The 24,357-nt window shown below is 34.8% G+C and overlaps 1 protein-coding gene across 3 annotated transcripts in view; it reads right to left on the reverse strand.

Moving 5' to 3' along the window:
* The window catches only part of Ppp1r12a (protein phosphatase 1 regulatory subunit 12A), a 126,273-nt gene extending 102,637 nt beyond the window's left edge, over window positions 1–23,636 (reverse strand). For all 3 annotated transcript variants that reach the window (XM_074084004.1, XM_020181673.2, XM_074084003.1), the window contains exon 1: window positions 23,146–23,636. In XM_074084004.1, the coding sequence (XP_073940105.1) occupies window positions 23,146–23,382 (237 nt within the window). In that variant the 5' untranslated portion in view covers window positions 23,383–23,636. The remainder of the gene's footprint in view (window positions 1–23,145) is intronic.
* Window positions 23,637–24,357: the final 721 nt, after the last annotated feature.

The following is a 24,357-nucleotide window of genomic DNA, read 5'->3' on the forward strand; positions in this document are numbered from 1 at the left end:
TTAATCATTTTCTGTAGAATAAACCACTAAAATCAGTTGTGGGACAAACAAACACATTTTTAAGAATTTACATACTCTATCTGTAGTATGTTAAATGATAAAAATTATTCGTATCCCTGCATTCAACTAAAAGTGGTAGTGAAAACTGAGTAAAACAGATCCCCCCATTTCTAGTGGGAAATTAGAATGCGGCAATTTGATAATGCTTATAGTAAGTGGTTTAAAAATACTCCTTCACACTGACCCAGAAAATTCACTTCTGAGAATTTAAATTTAAGGAAAATATCACAATTTCATGAAAAAATTCTTATTCATTAAATAGTCATCAAATGACTTAGTGTGAAAGCAAACATTCAATAAACTGGTTCAATGAAAAGAGTGAGTGAATGTGAAAGCTAGGAATAATCAAAACCTAGTAACAAAACTGTAATGGTTTTAAAAATTATAAATATGCAAACATTTAATGATACAAATTAAGAAAATCAACTATAAGGTAAGATTTTTAAAACTGCATACTACAACCACAAGTATATAAAAGACACACAAACACACAAAGTATATAAAAACACAAATAAACATAAAAACAAGGCAGAGAGAACTGCAAGAAAATATACCAACAAACCAGCATAGGGTAAAAGGCTGTTGGTCATTTTTTTATTTTCCAGGCTTTCTCTAAGGCTAATATATGTAACACACACACACACACACACACACACACACACACACACACACAAAACCATTAAAATTAAAAAGGAAAAAAAACCTTGAATATTCAGCAAATGTTATCAGAAAAAAACAACTTGCTTTTTGTTTGTTGTATATAAGACTGATTATACTTCACAAGTCATTTCAGTAACTGTCTTTGTATTCATGCATAATTAAAATTTAAAATGTATTTAATTAATGTGTAAATGTAAGTTATAGTAACTGTCTGATCTATAGGTGTATCAGTATCGGTATAAAAACCAGGAATATAGCTACCATTTAGAAGAAAAGTCTTTGTGAAAAAGATTAAAGGAAAACTAAAATGCCCTTTGTTAAATTTCCCAAACACCCTAAGTGATTACTAACATTAGGCCATGTCCTTTTCTTAGTCCTAGTAAAACTTATTTGCTCATTATTTTCTATTTATAATAAGCATATTTTGACCTTCAAAGACAACTGAAAAGATAAAATTGAGCTCTAGAACTACCTTAAAAAGTGGGAGGAAAAAATTGACTTTCCAAAGATATTTCGCTAATACTAACAAAAAGATCATGAAGTTTTTTTTTTAAGTTAAACAAAATATAACAAAAATTTTAAATCATGTGGTGTATTTCCTTGGGAAGGAATATAACTAAGAAATTGACAAACGGAGCAACTGCCTACAAAGAAAGATGAAAGTTCACTCTGCTATTGTCTACTTTCACTTAAGTGGCTTAACCTAACTTTATCACTGTATACAAAAGTATGTCTAGCTTTCTTTCAAAATTATAAGACTAATATAATCTAGGGCTGTATGACTTAATAGCTGTTCAGAGAATTTTTAACTGTGTAAGCTCCATTATTAGCCCAAGGAGAAATCAGGTAACTGGCTACAGTAAATTTCTGAAAGAACAGATTTCTTCATAAAAATGGGTCTCTGTGTAGAATTAGAAATGTTTACACTAACTCATAACTGATAGTTTCCTTTACCAAGCTTTTTTTAAACAATATTAAATTTCATAGCAACTTGAAGAAGCGCAGTCTTTCCTGAAAAGTCATTTATACTTTTAAAAGGTGATAATCCAAAGCAATGTATTTAATTATTTTTTATCTACAAAGAGCATAGTTTGAACTACTGTAAGTATCTATGGCAACTACCTTACCTAAATGAGGCTCAAGCTTAACTTTATTCCAAAATAGGAAGAGAACAGTTAGTAACAGAAAAAAATGCCTTTGAATTTTTTACTGAAACTAAGAACTGCTTTTCTTGTAGTCTCTTCATTTTTCTTTTTTCTTTCTTTCTTTTTTTTTAATCTTCCTGTCATCCACAGTCCTGTAAAATGTAGAAGTTCCAAAATTGGAATCAGATTATCCAAGAAAAACAAACAAGCATTCAGTAATGGAAAAAATGACTTAATATAAGAGCAGAAGCTAGCAGAAAAGCAGGTATATGAGCCCATATAATTCAACTAAAAATTAAACTGAAGCATTTAAAAAGGTTTTCATACTACAGTAGTGTGTTTAAGAGACTAGTATTCAAACTGCCCAAGTTAACTTCTAGCTCTGCAATATAGGCTTTGTAGTCACAACTGTACCTCATTTTCTTCACTATAATGAAATAAGACTTATGCTGGTGTAGTGGCTCAAGCAGTAGAGTGGCTTCCTAGCAAGCACAAGGTCCTGATGAATTCAATCTCCAGTACTGCCCCACCTCCCAAAAAAACAAAAACAAGACTAATAATTACCTCACATGATCAATGCAAGATAATCTAACTGCTGAAAAGTGTGTTATATTTAAACACTATTAACACTATTATATGTTTACTATTTATTATTACAATCAAATAGGTCCCTCCAAAGATGCAGGTATTAATTCTCACACCTGATGCAGGAATGTAAGAACCTCTTATAAACTAAAAGTCCTACACCCCAAACACAGCTCATCTTCGAATGCCATACCGATTTCACAATGAACGTGGGGAGGAATCATTCTGTAGACTAAAAACAAATCATATGTATCACCGGGGAGATAAAGAAGAAAGCTTATTGGATGAGAAAAGGACCTATCTGAGTTAGTCTAAAAGACTCTACTCAAACAAAACAGACCATAATCTTCATAAATTATTGTGCTTTAAACATTTTGATCTTGAAAGAGCTATGTAAGATTAAAATGCTTTATTACTAGTTTATTATTCTTTGAATTCCACTCCTTAAAAATAGTTAATGTAGTATTAGAATATATATATGCATATGTATACACCTCCAATTTTAAAGGCTAGTCACAGTACAAAATGAGTAATAGTACAAATTATTTAGAAGTGTGTTGGTTTAGTGTTATGTACAAGCAACTATTAAAACCCAGATTAATGTAGCTAGTGGCTAAGAGTTAACATCACTCATTTGAAAAAAAAAAAAAAAAAGAATCCATTCCTAACTATAGTTTCTAATGGAGAATCACTTTGTTACCTAATCTCTGAATTCCAAGGACTGAAATTATAAAAATATTGAACCAGTACCCAACATATAAACAAGAAACTTACAGTATCAAATAAAATCTGAGAGACCAAAAGGAGTATTTTGTTCTCCAAGGTGAACTAATGAATGGCTTCCATTTGACAGTGTCTTTTTTATTTTCCAGTATTACTAAATTAATCCTCCTCCAGTAGACCGTACTTTAGTTTATTCGATCTACTGTTACGAGTTCATCAATTTGCTATGATCCCTCCTCCTTCCAGGCTTTATTCAGATACTATTTTCCCATTCCCTAAAACCAAATCTCCTACAGGTCCAACAACCTGATTCCATTTCTACCACTTGGACTCAACTCCTTTCTCAGCTTTCCTACCCTTCACTGCATTTTAAAGAACATATAAAGTTCTAGCAAAATCTCCCTCACTTTTTAGTGCAGCATCTCCTCATTCAATCAGCTTAACAAAGAACATCAGCAGTTTCTTGTGAAATTTTAGTTTCAGAATATGTATTAATTTATAAAGTAAGTTTCCATAAGTCTAACCCAGCAAAGAAGAGATAACATTTTAATATACTTGAATACATATGAAATCTCACTTCCTACTATAGCAGTATATGCAAATTCTAGTTCCTTCACATGCTTCTTAGTATTTCATATTATTGGTGTAAGTTGAATGTGTACTGATAGCTACACCATTAATTTACATTTCTTTAATGAATGAGATTGAATACCTTTTTGTACATTTATTTCCATTTGAATATTTTCCTTTGTGATGTATCTGTGCATTTTTTATTTGTACTTTAACACACATATGTATACACACAAAACCTTTTCGTCAATGGCTATTTACTTTTGCATCCTGTTTTAAAAATTTTTTATCAACCCCAAGGTTATAAAGATATTCTTATATGTTATCTTCTGATATATTTACTATATATATGTTTTATTTTGTTTTATAGTACTACTGGGGATTGAACTCAGGGCCTGCAGTTCTACCATTTGAGCCACACCTGAAGTCCTTTTTTTGTTTTTACTTTGTCTTTCAGATAAGGTCTCAAGCTAATTTTGTCCAAGCTTGTCTCAAACCACAATCCTACCTCCTCCTCCTAAGCAACTAAGACCATATTCATGCAACACCATGCCCTGCTTGCTTTTGAGGTAGAATGTGAGGCCAGCACTGGCCTCAAACCTTAATCCTCCTGCCTCAAACCTCCCAAGGGGCTGTGATTACAGGCATGAACCATTACACCTCACACCTGTGTTCTGCATTTAGATCTATAATCCATTTGTAATTGGTTTTTGTTCATGGTGTACAGAATATGAAGTTAAGATTAATCTTTTTTCCCATACTGGTTTGCTGAGTTTCATTTATTAAGATTATCTTTTCCCCACTTCTCTGATGTATCACCTTTACATAAAGTGTCTATATCTATCAAGATCTCTTTCTGGACTCTGCTCTGATCCGTTAGCTGTCTAAAGCTGCACTAATATCATATTGTCTTAATTACGGTGGCTTTATGATAAGTTTTAATGTCCATTAAAATAAGTACTCTGAACTTCTGGTTCTCAAAGACTGACTAAGCTATGACTGACCCTTTCCACTTTTATACTAGTACCATTTTCACACACACACATACACAAATACAAAATGGGATTTTCACTGACTTGTGTCAAATCTGTAACTACTCTGTAGAGAACTAACGTCTTTACAATACTCAGTCTTCTAATCCAGGAACACAGTATATATTCCTTCATTTATTTATGTTGAATGGTTCTTTTAGACCATTAAGCTACAGGATTAATACTCTATCCTCTCACAAACATACAGTGGAGTTTTCCAGGAAGTATATATGTAAGTGACCTAACAGGTTAGAAGCAGAAGTAGAAATTACAGTCCACCTGTCATAAGCAAGACATTAAAGAAATATACAACACTGGAAAACAAGTTACTCTTTCTAAAATGTTTTGTTTTGCAAAATATACTGATTTTTCACAAACATGTTATTTATATTAGAATTTAAAGGTCATTATTATTTGAAATAATATTTAAATGCCTTTTAGTTAAATTTTCTAATTTGGTAAATAATGACAGTCAATAGAAGCAAAGAGGATTTTACACAATCCTCAACATTCTGTTAATTTTTCTAATGTCTAATAATAGAAAAAAAAATTTTATTGAGGTAACTATAGATTCACATGCAATTCTCAGAAATAATACATTGATATCCCTTTGCCCAGTTTCTAATGACAGAGTTTTACAAAACCATAGTATAATATGATATTGACAAAATTCACTTATTTGAATTTCCCACAGCTACTTGTACTCATTTGTATATTATGCCCTCGGTTTTTAGGAGTATGGGATGTCCTGAAGCCAAAATCTGAGAACTACTAATTGAAGATTGAGCATTTATTTGTACTTTTTTCATTTTTATAAAAATGTATATTTATACAACTGGTATTTGCATCTTTCTCAACTTATTATGTCCAGTTTTATGTCCTCTTCATCTCCAAAAAATACATGATTTCAGTGAAGTTTGTTTAGAGGTATTTAGCAACCACTTATGATCTAAGATGATACATTACTAATCTATGATGGTCAAATGATCCCTTTCCTGGAACTCTGGACTTAGAACTAAAAAGGAAAGCCACCTCCTCTAGCTTTCTATATTCTAGTCTAGACCAGAATATAAAAACTGGAATTGTTGATGATCTTATCTTTTACCTTCTGAACTAGAAAAAAAACTACTTTGCCATAAAAAAAAAGAATAAAATTAGATTAAAAACAATGATGAGAAACTCAGAGAACTTCCTACACTGAAAATCACTTCTGGTTCTCATTCATTCCAGAAACCCAGGTTCTATGAGAAACCTCTCTATATTATAATAAATTACTTTATTTAGGCTATTTCAATAAGCTTTTCTTACTTAAAACAGATTCAATATGTGCATAAAGTCCTGCCATTTTCCAATCAGTGATAGGTCTAACACTCTGGATAGGTAGGTGGCTTTAAAAACTGGCTCCTTTTAACTGGAGACCATCATGTTGAGTAGAAAAGCCAAGCTCAGAAACACAAATACTATGTTTTCACTCCTATGTGGAATCCAGACCTAAAATTAATATATGTCATAATTATAAAAGGCAGACTGTTTAGGGTAGGATAGTGGGAGTGGGGAGTAGTAAAACAGAGGGATGGGGATTAGATATGACCAAAGTATATTATATGTATATACAGATGTATAGATATATACACATTACACACACACACACACACACACACACACACACACACACACACACGAAAATAGCACAGTGAAACTCACCAAAAGCTGACAAAACAAGGAGGAAGACTGGGAGTTAAGAAAGAATAGGATAGATGGGGTGAATTCTATCACAGCATATTGTATGCATGTATGTAAATATCACAAAGAAACCCCTTTGTACAATTAATTTGTTAATAAAATTTTTTTCAGAAAGAAAATTGACTCTCTTCAAAAAATAGTTCAGTTGATTGTTCTGAGGATTTTAGGGCATTTGAACAGCTGCATCGTGAACATGGATGTGTGTTTAATATATATAAATTTGCTTAATAATTCTAGAAAAAGGAACTGGAACACAGATCTGCTTTTCTCTGTTGAACTAACTGTTATACAGAGCCAGTCCCCTGGTGGGTAAATGGTAAAATTTGCCAGAACAGTAGATAAATTCTAAAGTACAGAACTACATACATTACACAGATATGATTTCACAATGTAGAGAAATAGATTGTTTAAACCTAGACTAAACATTTAAATTTGCTTTATACATTGAATTAGTGTATTTTAAAATTATTATTAGTTTGTTGTCAAGCGCTGGGCTTGCTCTTAAATTTTCAATGAATTGTTCTTTATGTCTGTCAAATATCTGTATCAACCTACACCTAGGAATTTTTAAATGTGAATTTTACATTAAGGTCCACTGTCTTTCATCTTATTACTAAAAACCTACTATTTCATACTTTTTGAACTTCTTGCTTGGCTTCTACAGCTATATCTACTAAAATGTTAAGTAGGATAAGGTCAAGAATAATAATCAATGGCCACTAGCTTTCTCTCTGGGTTGACTATGAATAACCAATTAGCAGACTGACATGGGAGAAAGATGACATTTTTGTCATACAAACTACATAAGTCAACGAGCATTTCTAAGCGCTTTGATAAATATCAAGTTACACTGTTTGCAACATTTCCCTCATTTAAATTTGTAAATCTTGTCAGAAAAAGAGGTAAACAAGTCAACATAACTTGTTTCCAAAAAACTCAAACTGCATCTAGTGAACAACACACTCTCTTCAAAAATTATCTGCTACAAAATAAATATTAGAATTTTGTCAGGACTTTTAAACAAATATAGATACAAAAATTGTCCATATAAAGAAAATACCATTCTATCAGTTGACTTCCTTCTTCCTATTCTTGCTCTAATTTATAACTTTCATTGTCTTCAAAAATATTTTCACAAAATTCATATAACTCTGGGCTTTATCATTTCCAGTTTCCTAGAGATTTGTGGCTTTTCCAGATTTGTTCTTAACATGGATATTCATCATCAAATGGTTTTTTTTTTTTCAAACAAAACAGAGCAAAAGTACTCACTGTATAAAAACTGCTTTACAGATTTTTCCCCTTTACATTTCTCCCACGGAAACTGTCTAAAATTCTGAAATCCAAATGGTATTTTTTAAAAAATCCTTTATTCTCAAAAAGTATTTGCCTTTTATTTATATTTATCTTTTTTCTAAAGTTTTTGTAATCTATTTTTCAAAAGCTACACAATACATCTAACTATACCCAGAATTCTTTTAGTTACATGTTTTAAAAACTCTCCCAAGGTGTCCGTAACATTGCTAATCAGTCATTCCTTATGAAATAAAAAGTTGAGAGGAAAATAAAGCATAATTGAGAAATGAATACTTAACCATCCATACTAGCTTCCTTAAGCACCCAAAGACTAGCAAACTGAAATTCATTAATTATGTCAACATGTCTATATTAAATCTTTAAAGCACTACTGGAGGTAGCCATCTACGCAGTTTCCGCCTTTTCAGATTCATCATTTTTTTTTTCTGATTGTTTTAAAACATTCAAAGATGACGTAATTCAAAATATTTCCCTCCCAAAGACAATCACTGTTAACAGCTAAAGCGATTTGCCAGATTTTCCTTCTATGAAAACAGTTTTCTCTTCCAAATGGAATCATAATATACAAATTGCATCACAATTAACATCTTTACATTAAAATGTTTTTGGAAAGAGAACAATTTATATTTATATAATTCATTTCACACATAAAACACATGCATACTCCAACCTAAAATTGGCTTTAAATGGGTGAGTTGAAAAGGTAAACCCATTTGTACATGAAAGCAATGCTAGGAATCTCTCTGTATAGCTGTCCTTATCTCAACTAGCAAAAATGCTATGTCTTTCTTATTATTGCTTATTTCTACTCTTCAACAGAACTGGAGAAAAGCAGAGAACAGGTTCTGCCTGGAAGCAAGGGAGGAGGGGGTGAGAAATGACCCAAACAATGTATGCACATGTGAATAAATTAATAAAAAAAAAGAAGAAGAAAGAAAATGCTTTCAGGTTATAATTTGAAAAAAAAAGATGTCATATTATTTAGAGTTAGTTTACTATGTAATTATCATTTCCTGTTTCATTAAGCTGAAACAAGTCTAAGGATGCTTGCTCCAGGTCAAAATAATGCACAATCTTTTGTATAAAAGCTAGTTTCTTCATTAAAAAGAAATTAAAGTATGCCAAAAAGAAAAGTCTCACAGAGTCAACATTGCCCAGTTATATTTTGGGAAAAAAAATTAGATAAATTAGACAGAAGGGAAATGCAACCAGGTATAAGTTTCTTTGCTGTAACTAGTATTTTACCTTTACTTTCCCTGAAACCACTGAGTAAATTTAGACATTGAGAAAATTCAAGAGACTGGTGAATAAATTCTTTAATTGAACAATTCTCAGAAAAATCTAACATGTCCTGAGAAAATGTCCTCTCACCTTCCATTTGTGAGTTTATTTCCATAGAGCATCATTTCAGGCAATAAAGAACCACACAATGTCACTACTACCACTCCTTTATTCCTCTCCAACAATTCTTTGCTCTACACCCTTAAAAAAATACCCGTAACACCACTCATCACACAATAAAATAATCATAACCAAATGTGGCTTCATTTAAAAGTTTTTAACTAATTCTTCTGAACTGAAAAGTACAACTGCGTATTTCTATAGGCAGGTCACTGAAACACTAAATAATCTTAACCAAGAATCCTTAGCCTGCAGTTTCTCTATAGCTTCATCTTTAAATTATTTTATTGGTCTTCAACTTTCCAGGGAACCAAAGAGATCTTCGAGAACAGACTAAGCCCAAGACAAAAGACAAACTCGAAGCAAGCTTCCAATATATTATTTATAATAAGGCACATATATAATGCTTCTCTGTGCTGGCACAACACCCTGCACATCCTTTAGAATACAATACACATGTAACTGTAATTTGTTTACTTGTCTGTCTTCCCCATATCATTCTTTATACTTTTTGCTCTTGACCTAAGTAAGCACACAATATTTACTGCATGCTGTGAGAAAGCACCTCCATGGACCCAGCTGTCCGTACTGGAACCCAGGTGCACACACACAGCTTGGACTTCTATGCCCTCAGGCCACCCCACTTCCAATTCCTACCAATTCTATTTCTTACTGTTTTCCAATCCAACTGTGTGTGTTCTTTCACAGTCACCTCTCTCAGACTACTTAACTTCATGAACTATCTCCCTTCCTCCAGCCTCATCCTCTTCAGTCCACTGTCCACACTGTAGCAAAGATAATAATTTTCCTAAAGAGAACATCTGATTGTCTTATTTAACCTGATTAAAAAAAAATCTTTCAATACTTCTGATTACCTCAAGGCCTTTGCATAGCCTATTCCTTCTCTCTGAAACAATCTCCCAATACCCTTTCCTCCCTTACAATCTTGGCTAATTTGTACCCATCACTCAGTAGCTCAAACATTAACATGCATCTACCTACACCTAGGTGAGATGTGCCTTCATGAGCTTCCACAGCACTCTGTACTACTACCAGCATTACACATCAGTGCACATAACTAAATGTAAATTTGTAATTGTCTGTCTCATCTACACACTCATGCAGACTGCAAATTGTGTTAAGGCAACGGCAATGTCTAGGTGTCTTGTTTGCTATCATAACTACAGTGACTAATACTAAGCAGGTTGAAGCTGGGGGACTATCAGTGCCTCAATTTTTAGAGGTGAACACTGATAAATATGTAAGTAGTTTCACTTATGCTTGGATATAATTCATATACCATACAGTAATACATTTACAGTGAGCAGTTACATGGGCTTTAGTGTATTCAGAGTTATACAAGTTCCACATATTTGGAACACTTTCATCACCCTTTAAAGAAACAATGCACCCATAAGCAGTTACTCCCCAACTGCCTTCAACACATCTTCTGCCTATTGTCTCCACAGATTTGCCTATTTTGGATATCTCATGGACATCCAAATGGAAATGTAACATACGGTCTTTTGTGATTTTCACTTAGCATAATGTTTTTAAGATTTGTCTTTCAGATCCTTTTAATCAGATCCTTTTTACTGTTGAATAAATGGCCTCTACTTCCAGTGACAAAATATACCACCTTATCAACATTTATATTGTTTCCAGTTTGGGGCTACTATGAAGAATGCTGCTCTGGACATTAATGTTTAAGTTTTTATGTGGGCAAGTTTTCAATTCTCTTGGATATAACTAGGAGTACAACTGCTGGGTCCTAAGTTAAGTCTATGTTTAAACTTTTGAGGAAATGAGATTGTTTCAAAACTAACTGTACATTTTACATTCCCACCAACGGTACAGGAGGGTTCCAACTATTCCATATCCTAGTCAACACTAGTCAGTATCTGTCATTATCTACCATTTTTTATTACAGTAATTTTGGTAGGTGTAAATGGGAATCTCACTATGGTTTTGATTTGCATTTCCCTGATGGTTAAGTAATTTCATTTTACTTAAGACTTAAGAATACTGTTGGCATCTGTCTTACTTAAAAATATATCCCTCTCAGCACTTTTTAGTGTCTGGCACACAGTAGGCATTTAATATTTCTTAAATGAGTATATAAATGCTATCACGGATTTGGAATTAGTTTTCAGGTATGAGCATCCTGGGGGAGATTGACTATATGAAAGAAGTAAACCAGAAAAGATGATGCTGAGATTTCAGCTTAATAAATGGAAGACTGATGATAACAAAAAATAAGACATGGGTCACAGAGAAAGAACAGAGCTTGGCATAGTGGTTCATGCTCCTGACTACTCAGGATACAGGAGATTGAGAGGATGGACATTCTAGGACAGCCTGGGCAAAAAGTTAGTGAAACTCCATCTCAACAACCAAGCTGAGCATGGTGGCTCATACTTGTAATTCCAACTACAAATGCCACCCGAGGAGAATGTGCATTGCATGCAGGAAGGGCAAGGACTATTGCTTTTAGAGATTAATAAAATATCAGGTATATGGTAAATGATGATCTAAACATTTGTTGCATCAATGAGTTAATCATTACTTTAAATAAATAATAGCACAATATAAATGTAGAATACAAATGTTAGTATTTTAACAACCTATGCAGTTCAAAACTCTTGGACATTAGAACTAAATCTTACATAAAAAGAATACTTTTTATCCTTTCTCTTTCCATACTACTTCTGAGTGAAATACAAAGGAGTCTTTACTCCAATTTCTTAAATAGGGAGCAAGAAATGTTTCACCTTTTTCCCCTATATCTCCCTACTTTTATCCTGTTACAATAAATTTCTGTTCTAATGAACTTTACTATCATTTTCACTACAAAAAGAGAAATAACAAATTTGATTTACATGTACATAGGGTAATAAAGCGATAAAATGATCTTCCTATGTGTGTTTTGGGGGATAACATCATCACACAAATTTAACAGATGTATGTCAGCAGTACTTTCAAGGCTAGTCTTCCATATTTGATGTATTAAACACTTTACTGAAAATGTCTTTTGTATAAATAAACAATAATAAAGCATATGATCTTGCATACAACTGTAGATGAGATTTTAAAGAAATAATCATAAGAACATAATGTGTAAAGATGTACATGATATAGTATTCACCTGATATACCATGAGAAAATGGAAGATGTATTAATGTTCGTCGTCAGAAGACTAGAAAAATACATGAGGCTATTTAGTTCCACATTCAGACGGGTGGGAGTGTCTCAAGCAGTAAGATTACCTGCTTAGCAAGTGTGAGGTCCTGAGTTCAAAACCCAGTGCCACAAAAAAAAGTTAAAAAAATAGTCCCATATACAATGAAATACTATAGAGCCATAAAGGTAAAGTGTGTATCAATAATGGTTAAAATGAAAGCAAGAGATGTATAATTTTTAAAAACAGGCTATATACCAAAAAAGAAGAATCTTATTTACAGAAAATTACACACTTATATAAAGTATATAATGGAGTTTGCCAGGGTTTTAAGTAGGGTCATCTCCAATCTCAGAAATCTGGATAGCATTAAGTATCTTTATATTTTTATGATGCTTTAATTATTATTTAAATAATTATTCTTAAAATTGTTAAACTGTTATTTTTGATTAAAAAAAATATACAACAATAAACTTGTAGCACTGGTGGAATGGCTCAAGAGGTAGCAAGCCTGAGGCCCTGAGTTCAAACTCCTGTACCGCAAAAAAAAAAAAAGTGCTTATAATAACAAACAAACTTGAAAGTAAGCCACGTTCAAAAACAAAAAGGATGCCAGGCATGGGTGACTCTAGTCTGTAATCCTAGTTACTTGGGAGGCAGAGATCAGGAGGATTGAGGTTTCAGACCAGTCCAGGCAAATAGTTTGAGAGATCCCATCTCAAAAACACCCAACACAAAAAAAGGGCTGGTGGAGTGGTTTAAGTAGTAGAGTGCCTGCCTAGCAAGCATGCGGCCCTGAGCCTGAAGTTCTAGTATCCCCACAAACACACACACACAAAAGATATGGAAAAACCATAAAAAAGCAAGAGTAGAAAACAATGAAGACTTCCTTACAGTGTTTTCATGTATCTGATAAATACACTGAAATTAGACATTTTAGTATAAAAAATGACAGATGAATGAGTTAATCACAACAGATATTTTAAAAGGAAAAACACTTGATTCAAAGTTTTTATGCAGGCTGCACCAAGTACTTGGAAAGGGTACAGAAACTGCAGAACATGTTATCTGCACAACATTTTTAAGAAAAACTGTACAAACGAACATACCCTTGAGGAAAAACAATAGCTATTAATGAAATACCATGTCATGATCTGGGAATAACATGAATACCTATTGTTCAGAAACACTAATATGCTCTCACACACACACATACTCAAATTTCAAGCTGTAACACTGACTTGCTTCATGTAAAATCTAGAACACACATGAATACACTAGGTTTATCATAACGAAATTCTGAAATATACTTATGTCCAGACAACGTAAAAAGAGTGAAATAAAATTCAAGAGGGCTCTTTACAAATATATTCTTAATCAAGAATAAGCTTTCTTAGAAGATCATTTACTCACTCATAGTATTTATTAACCATGATTATGATCATGTTTTACCTTCTTTAGTGAACACAATTCCAAACGACTATCATTTTCAAAATTAAAACTATCCTGAAAGGGGAAAAAAAAAAATCTCAATATAGAAGTGGTTAAAAAGAACGTTCTAGAGTTGAAGCTCCAAAGAGACCTAGAAATGTTCCAAGCAAACCACAAATACTAGAATAAACTTATAACCATCTAAAATAAAAATTTGAAGACTAATAAAATATACTTTAGTATGATTACAACAAAATATAGGTAATTGAGGTATGTTAGTGTGCATGCGTATATGTATTAATAGGCCATAAAAGTATATTTTCCCACATGGTTACCAACCTTTAAGAAGGTTATCAATTCACACATCAGAAAATTTAATCTCCTTTGTACTATGCAGCACTCAGGAAAACTGACACTAAGTTTCTGCAGTATTATGATTTTTTGTGATAAATCATGATAATCTAGCAAAAAGGAAAATATTTCAGCCCAATGAGTAATATTCAAGTGAAAGGGTTTTTTTTTTATGAAGTAAGGCTGTCCCTGCATACTGTCTCACTCAATGCACATAATGTACTTAAATAGATTACTAAAAAGGTGACAGCTGAGGAATGCTTTCACTTCTTTCCATGGTTTCCAGTGAATGACATTTCAGAAATGCCTATATAACACATGACAACAACGTGGAATGTCTCCACCCATGAAAGTGCTTTTGAGTCAAGCAAGCACTTAGGGCAGTAACACATAACTCCAGTTTGCCTTTTTATGGTTAGCCAGCATAACAATGAAAAGATTAGCAATCAAATTACTAATGAGGTCAGAAAATACTAGCATACAAGGGTCTACATTGAAAATGTTATTTAGAAAAGACACTCTGACTAAAAGTACTGGGATATGCATATTGCTTCTAATACTACTATGCTAGGAATACTTTTTCTAAATAAACAAAAAGGATTTAAGAAATTCAACTTAAAAGTAAATTATATAAACTAAATTGTACTTATTTGGTAATCTAAAATTCTGATAAATTTTTATTATAATACTGGCTACTTAAAAGTTGTGGGCATATGCTTCTTTTGTTTAGAACATTTTTAATGCTTGTAAGCCATATTTACTCCCACAAATTACCATCATTTTGTTTTCTATGAACTCTGGTGTTCAAAAATTACATTATGTTCCATTTTTTAAATCAATAAATATTTATTATGTACCTACTGCAATAAAATTCAGACACCAAAAGAGAATTAAAGAAAAATGAATCAAAGTCGAAGGAATTTACTACTGTTTAGAAATAAAACATACTAACAATAACAGGTAATGTGCATTAAGTGCCAAATTTATGGTAAGAGAATCATTGTGCACCCCAGTCGTCAAGCAAGTTCACTCTTAGTGCGCTGAGCTGTGCCTCAATAAAAAATAAGCTGGGAGACACATGCCAGAGAATGGTAACATGTGCAAAGACTTACAGAGTATAAATATGGAACCAACGGTTCCCAAAGAGGCTTCCATCAATCTCTTGAATCTCTACAAATAAACTGTTTACTCCTTACTGTGCGACCAGAGACTGCAGTGACTATACCCTGACATCTAGCCTGCCAGGCCGCCTGTATCTGCCACATCCTATCAACAGCACAGAGGGAATAGTTACGAGACCTGGTCACCCTTCTTGAAAGAGCATAAAAAAATGTTGTCAATCTATCAAAAATTTTACAGATTGACTATGAATTCCAACTGTCCTTTATTTGGTTACTATATCCTTTTTTTTTTAAATATGTGAGAATGTTATTTTTTCCACTCATTTTTATTAGTGCATATTAACTATACAAAACAATGGGTTTACATGATGATGTTTTCATATATGTATGAAATGTTCTTTGATCATATCCACCTCTTCCATTACCCTCTCGTCTCCTCTACTCCCTCCCACTGGTCCTCTTCCTCTTCCCAAATAGTCCCTCTTCCACTTTCATGTCTTTTTTGGTATTAGAATCTAAAATCTGCATATTAGAGAAAATCTGTGATATTTTTGTGCATCTGGCTTATTTCACTTAACACGATAATCTCTAGTTCCATCCATTTTCCAGCAAGTGGCAAAATTTCTTTCTTCTTTATGGTTGAGTAAAACTCCATTGTAAAAATAAACTACAATTTCTTATCCATTCCAGGTATTTAGTGCTTTAGGTTCTTTATTTATCCTGGACATTAATCCTATGTCAGATGAAAAGCTGGCTAAGATTTTCTCCCATCCTGTAGTATCTCTAACTCTTGACAACTGCTTTTTAATTTGATACAATCTTCTATGTCAATTGTTGCTATTATTTCCTGAGCTACTGGAGTCCTACTCAAAAAGCCATTGCCTACACCTATACCTTGAAGTGTTTTCCCCTAGTAAGAAATCTACCAATAATTTTATAGATGAATGTGTAAGTCCTAACTTTCCTTTATTTGAATACTACATCATGTTATTAAAAATATCCTTTTTGTTTATGAAATAATAATAATAGCATCAAGTAGTCAAACCACTTGATTTTAATATCCTTATAAGGCAAAATAAAAAAGGTTATGCTCTTTTAGTGATTGAAATAAAAAAATCTATTGGTCCATGAAACATAAGACTCAGGGAATCAGTGATGGACATTAAGTAAATCAGATTTCACTTTTATACCAGTAAGAAAAACAAGTCTATGTTTTCCAAATTAAGACCTGAAATATACCTTGGCTAAAATGTGTAAGCTAATTTAAGGTATGAACTATTCTTATAAGTTGATATTCTAATGAACAAAAGGCTCCCAACTAAAACCAAACATGATTAACATTAAAAAGTTCATTTTACCAACTCACAAGTCATTTTAGATAACTTTATTAGTATTTCATATGGTGTCCCAAGTCCTAATTGCAAATATCAATAATCATTCTACAAAATTGCAGAGATTATAATGAACAGTGGTAACAGGTCGGAGATTTTCTCTTTTTAAAATATCTGATGAGTTTACCTTCTGCCTCTAAAAAGTCAAATATGTACCCATATATGTAAAAAATATACACTGAATGAGTACATAAAAAGACCTAAAAGCAGTAACTTGAAATATTAGGATAAAGAAAAATGAAGGTGTTTAAAAACTAAATTGTATATCCTGAAAAAAAAAAAGGAGTGTTTTTGTTGTCATTGTAACTTCCTTTGCAACTTCCCAAAGCACTTAATAAATATTCTTCAGCCAAAACCAATCCTGACAGTTCCTAAAATTTAGGACAATTCTGAATTCTAAGATCAATTCATAGTACTACTACACTTCAACTACCATTGAAAGATCTTGAAAGTGTTAGCTAACTAAAACAATAGCTGATGAAGAAAAAACAATTGTACCTATATGTGTTTTTCAGTTGAACCTCAGGTAACACATAAGGAAACCTCCAACTACTAGTCCAACAAAATGACTGAAAGATTTATGAATGCTATTCTTCTTCTTCAGACTTACAAGACACTTAGAATAAAGTTTGGGCTCTGGACTCAGACCTGCCTTAGAATCCCAACTCTGCCAACTCATTATGTTGATATCCTTGAGCAAGGGAAAAAGCATGCTGTGAGAATTAAATGATACTGTTTGTAAAAGCACCTCTCCTCAATAAAACACTGTGGTAAGTCATGGCTACTACATATTCAACCCCAGCATAGAATAAACAACTCCTGGAGGTCTTCAATCCTTCCACAGGGTATAGCAAAATGCTAATATAGCCTACCTTTTCAACATGACTGTGAAACCCTACAAACACTTTAAAAAAAAAAAGTATACTAAAAGATGGCAATTTTTTGTAGACACAAAGGCAATGAAAAAAGCAGTTTCAGGAAGAATCAAGAAATAATATGTTACAATAGTAACAAAACCCTGTTTTACTTCTCCCCCCCAATAAGTTTCTAAATAATAATTTTACAAAACTCATCTCACTAATTAAGTGCAAGTACTTTCTTATGTGAACAGTAAAACATCTTAACAAAAATGATGAAAATTTTTTTCCTGTATTCCATCCAGTGCTATCATAGAAAATGCTCAGTCACAGGTTGCAATCACACTGTAGCTGAAACACATGAAAGATGGTCTTGGTTATGACACTTCAAAGCCAGACCACAAAACTGTTGCCAGGAAGCACAAAGGCAGCAACTGCATAGAGAGCTTTGTAACAGTAGCAGTGTGGCACTGGTGCTCTACCAGCATACCCCATATATGGCCAGGGTTGTCCATTTACTTGTCGGAAGTGAGAGGACAGTTTGAAGTTGGGAATTTGTCTAGGTGACTTTTAAAAATGGACTTAGGATGATTTCAATAAACTTTTAAGACTATCAGCCCAAAGTGTCACAGCTTTTCTAAGAAAATTATGTAAAGAAAATGATTTCACTAATATTACTTATGAACAAAATTTTAACACTATACATAACAGATCCAATAGATTCTTCTAAGGCATTAATATTCCTCACCCAAAAAGAGGTAAAAATAAACTATAAACTTCTGTATTCCAAACAGATTTCTCATACATAGCAATTAAACTCTCTGTAACAAGCAATTGACAATTAACTGCCTGTAGTCTTTTTAATTAACACTTGCATCTCAAGACTACACTGTAATATTCCTTTTACTGCCAAGTCACATATTTTACAAAGAAACTTAAAATCATTCCCTTAGAAGCTGATGAAAGTCTGTATTTTAAAAGTAAAAGGATTTAATACTACATTTATCTATAAGTCTAACTAAAAGAGAAAAATATTATAAAATTATAATAGAACATAAACCTAAATCAACTTTGGATTCTTCTACAGGACCTAGCTCAGGCTCTTATAAAGTAGTTAATTAATTAGATCTATTTTTCTATCACTTAACCAAATTTAAACTGTTTTGTGATTTTTAACACAGGACATTTAGAATTTTTTTAAATCAAGATTTTTTTTAAATGTACTGAAGATCCATAACAAACTTTTTGATTTATTTCATAAGCACACAAGTTCTATTATGTACAAGAACAATATTCTAAGTATCCAGATAAGAAGGTTTCATTTCAAAGATGTACCATACAATATATAAATAACCATAAAATAAAAGACACAATTCAACAAACCTTTAGTAAGCCAAGCTCTGAATACAAAATGTGGAAGACTGGGTCATGATTCCTGTAAGTTTGGGAAAACAAACTTACAAATACTATTCAGTAGGAAGTATTTTAATAACAGAAGATAGGAAAAATGTAAGATATACTGAGTACCTCTGAGGACAGACTTTCTCTCCACTACCACAGTCATAAATGATTTGAAAGGACGCAAAAATTCCTTCTAGCTGGCAATGAGATCAAACTCTGAAGAATCACTACGATTTTGATGACCAAAAAAAAGGAAGGATATTCAATGTGGAAAAGACACGGCTAATGACATGGAAATTTAAAAAAGTAAAGATCCAGTTTGAATGGAAATAATTTAACCAACTTCTATAAAGTAAAGAATACAACACAGTTAAGCATAAGCTAAATGACAAAATGTTTTAAAATTTAAGTTTAAAATTAAAAATTTACAAATTTTAAATTTAAATTTAAAAAGGGGAACGAAGTGGTGTTGTTACAAGATTATCTGAAATCAGTATGTATGCTATATTGAAACAGAGACTAGAAACAGGGAAAACAAGCTATTACTACACTACAGGGATAAAAACAATATTGGTATGAAATAGGTTGACAATAGGGGATATCAAAGGAAGAACTGATGCAAAGACAATTCTGAAGCAAAGACTGAGTTAGAAGATAGGACATATGTAAACATGGGGAATAAGTAAGCAATAACTTGATCCAGAGATTAATGACATTAGCAAAAACAGTGGCATCAATGAAAAGAGCAGGATTAATGAGAAAAGCTTTCAGGCTGAATTTAAAGACATCCCTGACAATGATGTAAAAATGCCTATCAACTGTATTAGTATTCACACAGAAAAAAGGACCCTGATACAAACTAAAGATATGAGTATATACAAATATAAACTAATGTTAAACGCTAAAATAGGTAATACTAAATTACAATTATGAAAATCTATGTTTGAACAGTACGATCTAAAGAAATCACAGAGGTTTATGTAAATCCAGTAGTTATCATTTTGTGGTAAAAGGAGTGGACCCATACTTACTATTTAAAGATTTATTTAACTATAAAATCACAATATAGCCAATAATATTTCAATTAAAATCAATGCATTCTGGAAAAAAATTAAAATGAGATATTGGAGTTCTGCACAAACATACGAGAATTAGAAATTACTTGGAAGCCACTTGTACAGAGGAAGAAAAGATCTTAAGTTTAAAATCAACAGGCTAAACTAAAAACTATCAGAAGAAAGCTCAGTCCTGCATTTTACATACACTAAGCAAGGGTCAGCAAAAGGCATTCCATATATAATCCTATTAATAGCCTAAATTTTTATAAACTATGCTAAAATATAGATATAATCACATACTATAAAACTGTACAGGTAGCTATAAAACAAGAAACCAATAAAATTGAAATTGTACTCAACTGTAGCTTTAGTAAAATCAGAAATCTGTATAATATACTTGTCTTTGTATGTTCTCTAGCTGGAGGGGAGATCAAGATAGTAATATGACAAAAATCACTGCTTTTTCTCCAATGGATGACATTTCAAAAGGAGAGCTGTAAACCATAGGCTGAGTATCTTCAATAACTTAATACTGACAGCTCATTCAACAAATACATCAACTTTTAACTACAAGCCGTTTACATTAAAATGTAAGGAAAATATTAGGTTAAAAGGTATATTTGTGAGTTGTGAAGTTCTCAAAACTTTTCTCCTGTTAGTAAAAACTTAGAATACTCAATCAAAACTAAAAAAGTAAATGAATATTCAAAATGACTAATAATCTGATAAAACATTTTAGTTATTCTATGATCTTTTGAAAGGTTAAATTAAAAAATTATTCAAGAATTATTCAACAAATTAGGTCATTTTAGTATTACTTAAAACAAGTAGCATTCAGAAGATTTCTTAAAATCATCTTGTGGTTCCTTTTTTAAAAACAAGCTTTATTTATCATCATCTTTCACTATCTGGTGCCCCCAATTTGCCCAAAGTGAACTCCTTGTTCCAGTTACAAGGGGAAAAAAGTACAAGATAAATGAAAAGTAAGTGTGGAAAAAAGAAAATAAAAATTCTAATACTTGATCTTTCAGAGATTTTGGCTTCACTGATTTGAGGAATATACGGATAAGTCACAGAAAGGTTTTATGCAAATGTCATAAACTTAGAAATTTCTTAAGCGCTTGTCAACTGAAGTAACACACTCATTAAAGACTATATGTACCTTTTTCAAAATTGACCACTGAATTCAGTTAGTCAAGAAAACACTGTAAGACTGATTCCTTCAACATGTGAAAATTGAGGGGGGTGGAAGTGCCCCACTACATGTACTGTCTCTTATTAACCCCTTATTACATTAATATTAAAAAGTATTAGAACATTTTCTCTTCCTCCAAACCAATACAATTGGGTTCCTGCATAACAATAGTAATTTTAAATTTCTATTTGGAAATTTAAATCAAGCATATTGATATGAACCACCGTCCAACTATCTTGACCTCAAACACAAAATTATGTTTCAGAATCAATTTCATACTAAAACACATAAATTACATTAAAGAAATTTGAAGATTTTTTTCAATGCATATAACTATATTATCATTTTAATAGAAAAAGTTGCTTTTGTTCTTAAAACCATGGTTTTAGAATCCAGAGTTATTTCATGCCTTAAAACAAACTTCAGCCAAATAAAAAGTTTACTATACAGTAGAGGCCCATGCTATATTTTCACTGGTGCCATTCTGAATCCAGATTTGTCCTGCAATTTGTCAGTCATTTCAATCCTTCCAGGCAACTTTGTAAACAAAGGCTACACGCCAAGTTTGATATGAGAATTCGATTAAATAAAACTTAAAATAGTCGTCACTTAAACAGGAAGCAGTAAAAGAGCCAACATACACCTCTCTTTTAAAAAAGCCATCAAGTTAATAGTCATGAAATATAAAGCCTCAAGTTTTAACCTCCCAAACAAGTTTTTAGTACAGTATTACTCAAAATAAAACCACAATCTTCCACATACAATCTGGGCAAGTTTGAGACAGCCTGAAAAATCATCTCACTATTAAGGATTTTCTAGCAATTCCAAGTTGCCCATAAGAAAATAGAAAGTCTACGCCGCGTCACCTATTACCATCACTTAAAAATTGCTTTTTATGCAGAACTCTACGGGTTGTGTTGCTTTTGGCCTGTTAAAGGCAAAGCAACATTATCTCTGGATTGCCAATAGTTTCTCCTTATTTGGCTAACATTGAGAGATCCCAATCAGACTACTATAAAACTTTAACATGCACAAAGCATCCATTTTGAGAAAAGCCTGAGACGACCAGCCTTCTTTTATTTCCCACTCCCCCGCCATAGAAAATGCAGAGCTTGATAACCGGCTTCGAAGAGTGCACCGTGTTTAATTCTTTTTAGCAAGGCGCACACCCCAGGACCTGGGGCTCGGGGACCCCTGACACTGCGGCAAACTCTGGGAGCCGCGGGCTTCACACACTCGGATCCAGAGGTGGGCAAGTCCTTGGGGAACACTCAGCGCCCTAAACCAGACCATCCCCTCTCTCCTAGCCGGGGCCGACCAGCTAATTCACCCCGTTTTCCCCTTCCCAGTGACCGAGAGTAATAAAGCAGAAAACAGGAAATCGTTCGCTGAGGGCATTCAACTCAGGGCTCTTGATTACTATTATTACCATCATCATTCGTAATCAAGTCCTAAAAAGTACACCAAATCCAATGCCCACCTACAAGCCAAAGAGGTCCATCTGCCCAAAGCGTCCCTAATGCTCTTTGGTAGGCTTTTTCCCAGCACCCCCCACCCCCGCCAGTGATATGTACGTGTGTGTGTGTGTATCATTGACACCAGGGCCCCGGCACAACCCACTAACTACACCCCTTCCTGTCTTGACCCCAAATACCAAACACATGTCCCCAAATGGGCCTAGGGCCCCATGACGACCACAGTCCCCTTCCTCCTGCACCCCGGAAATCATCAGGCTTGTGATCCCACCAGCCAGGGGTCTGAAGGACCCCCCCCAAGCCCAGCGCCCTTCCCCCCCCCGTATGTCCCTCCCCCCCTCCGGTCGGGAAGCCGCCCCCTCACACCCAGCTGGGAGGCTCCCGCCGCCCCCGGCCTCGCCACCCTGACCAGGACCCTCGGGGTCAGGAGCCCAGGCGCCGGGCACACAGACCTGATGGAGGGCAGTGAGGCCGTCCACATTGGCGTAATTGATGTCGGCGCCGCGGTGAAGCAGCTTGAGGACCTCGTCCGTGTCGCCGCTGGAGCAAGCCGCCAGGAAGACGGCGCCATCGTCGAACTTCACCTTGGTCTTCTGGCGCTTCACCACCGGAGGCTCGAGGTCCGTCTCAGAGCCGATCCAGCGCTTCAGCTGCTCGTTCCGCTTCTGCTTCGCGTCCGCCATCTTCATCCCCTCTCCTGCCGCCGGGTCTTCTTATCGCGAGGGGGGGAAGGGGGAGGTGGAGAGGGAAGGCCGGGGAGGCAGGGGGTGTGTGACTTGTTTCTATGAGTGCGGGCCGGAGGAGGGCTGGGAACCGGGAGGAGACACTCGAGACTTCCAGTATCCCACAGAGCACTGGGGCGGCGCGCCCGGCCAAGCGGACCTCCCTTCCTACCTCAGCAGCCCTCCCGCCCCCGGCGAAGCCGCCCGTCACCGCCGCCAGTCTAACGTAACTTCGCGAGATCCGGGCAGGGAGGCGCCCTGCGCCCACTGCGCGTGCGCGCCGGGCCCGCGCCCGCCCCAGGAAGAACGCTCAGCGGAGCTGTGGCGGGGGCGGCCCGTTCGGGCCGGGCCACCGGAGGGAAGCGGGTGTGGCCCCGGCCGCCCGGGCTGCGGGGGTTGGGACCAATCTGGAAGGGAGGAGACCGGGAAGGAAGAATGTCCTGCCGGGCTGCGGGCTCCCCGGGTTCCGGAGTCGGGCTGCAGGGCTCTAAGGGGTGGACCTGCCTCCGGGCCGACTCCGCTCGGCGAGTCGTTTGTTCTGGGCGGAGGGTTTTCCTATTGGCTGCGTTATTTGAATGGAATGGAGGGCAGGTCGTGTATTAGGGGAACTCGGGTGAACTTGAGCGTCTCGGCGTTAGGTGCGAGCTTTTGCAAAGTGGGGTGTTGTGTAGCCCACGGCTTTGGTGGTGACCGAGGTGACCGCCTGTTAATGAGGGTGACCTGCGGTGATTGGAGTGGCTTCCTGCCAACACCCCCTGTTGACCTGTCTCTCCTCTTTTGCTTGCTAGTTGTGCTGCTTTTATTTTGAGTCCGCTTCCACTTCAGTGCTGTCTGCCCGTGTGGCATACCCTTGAGTTTGGCTTAGCCCAGCCTTGCTAACTGGTCTTGACCTTTTAAGGGATTTCTGGTTCCAGCTCCACTGCTTTCTACGGAGTAAAGACC

The sequence above is a fragment of the Castor canadensis genome, chromosome 8 (assembly GCF_047511655.1).
Source record: "Castor canadensis chromosome 8, mCasCan1.hap1v2, whole genome shotgun sequence".
Lineage (NCBI taxonomy): Eukaryota > Metazoa > Chordata > Mammalia > Rodentia > Castoridae > Castor > Castor canadensis.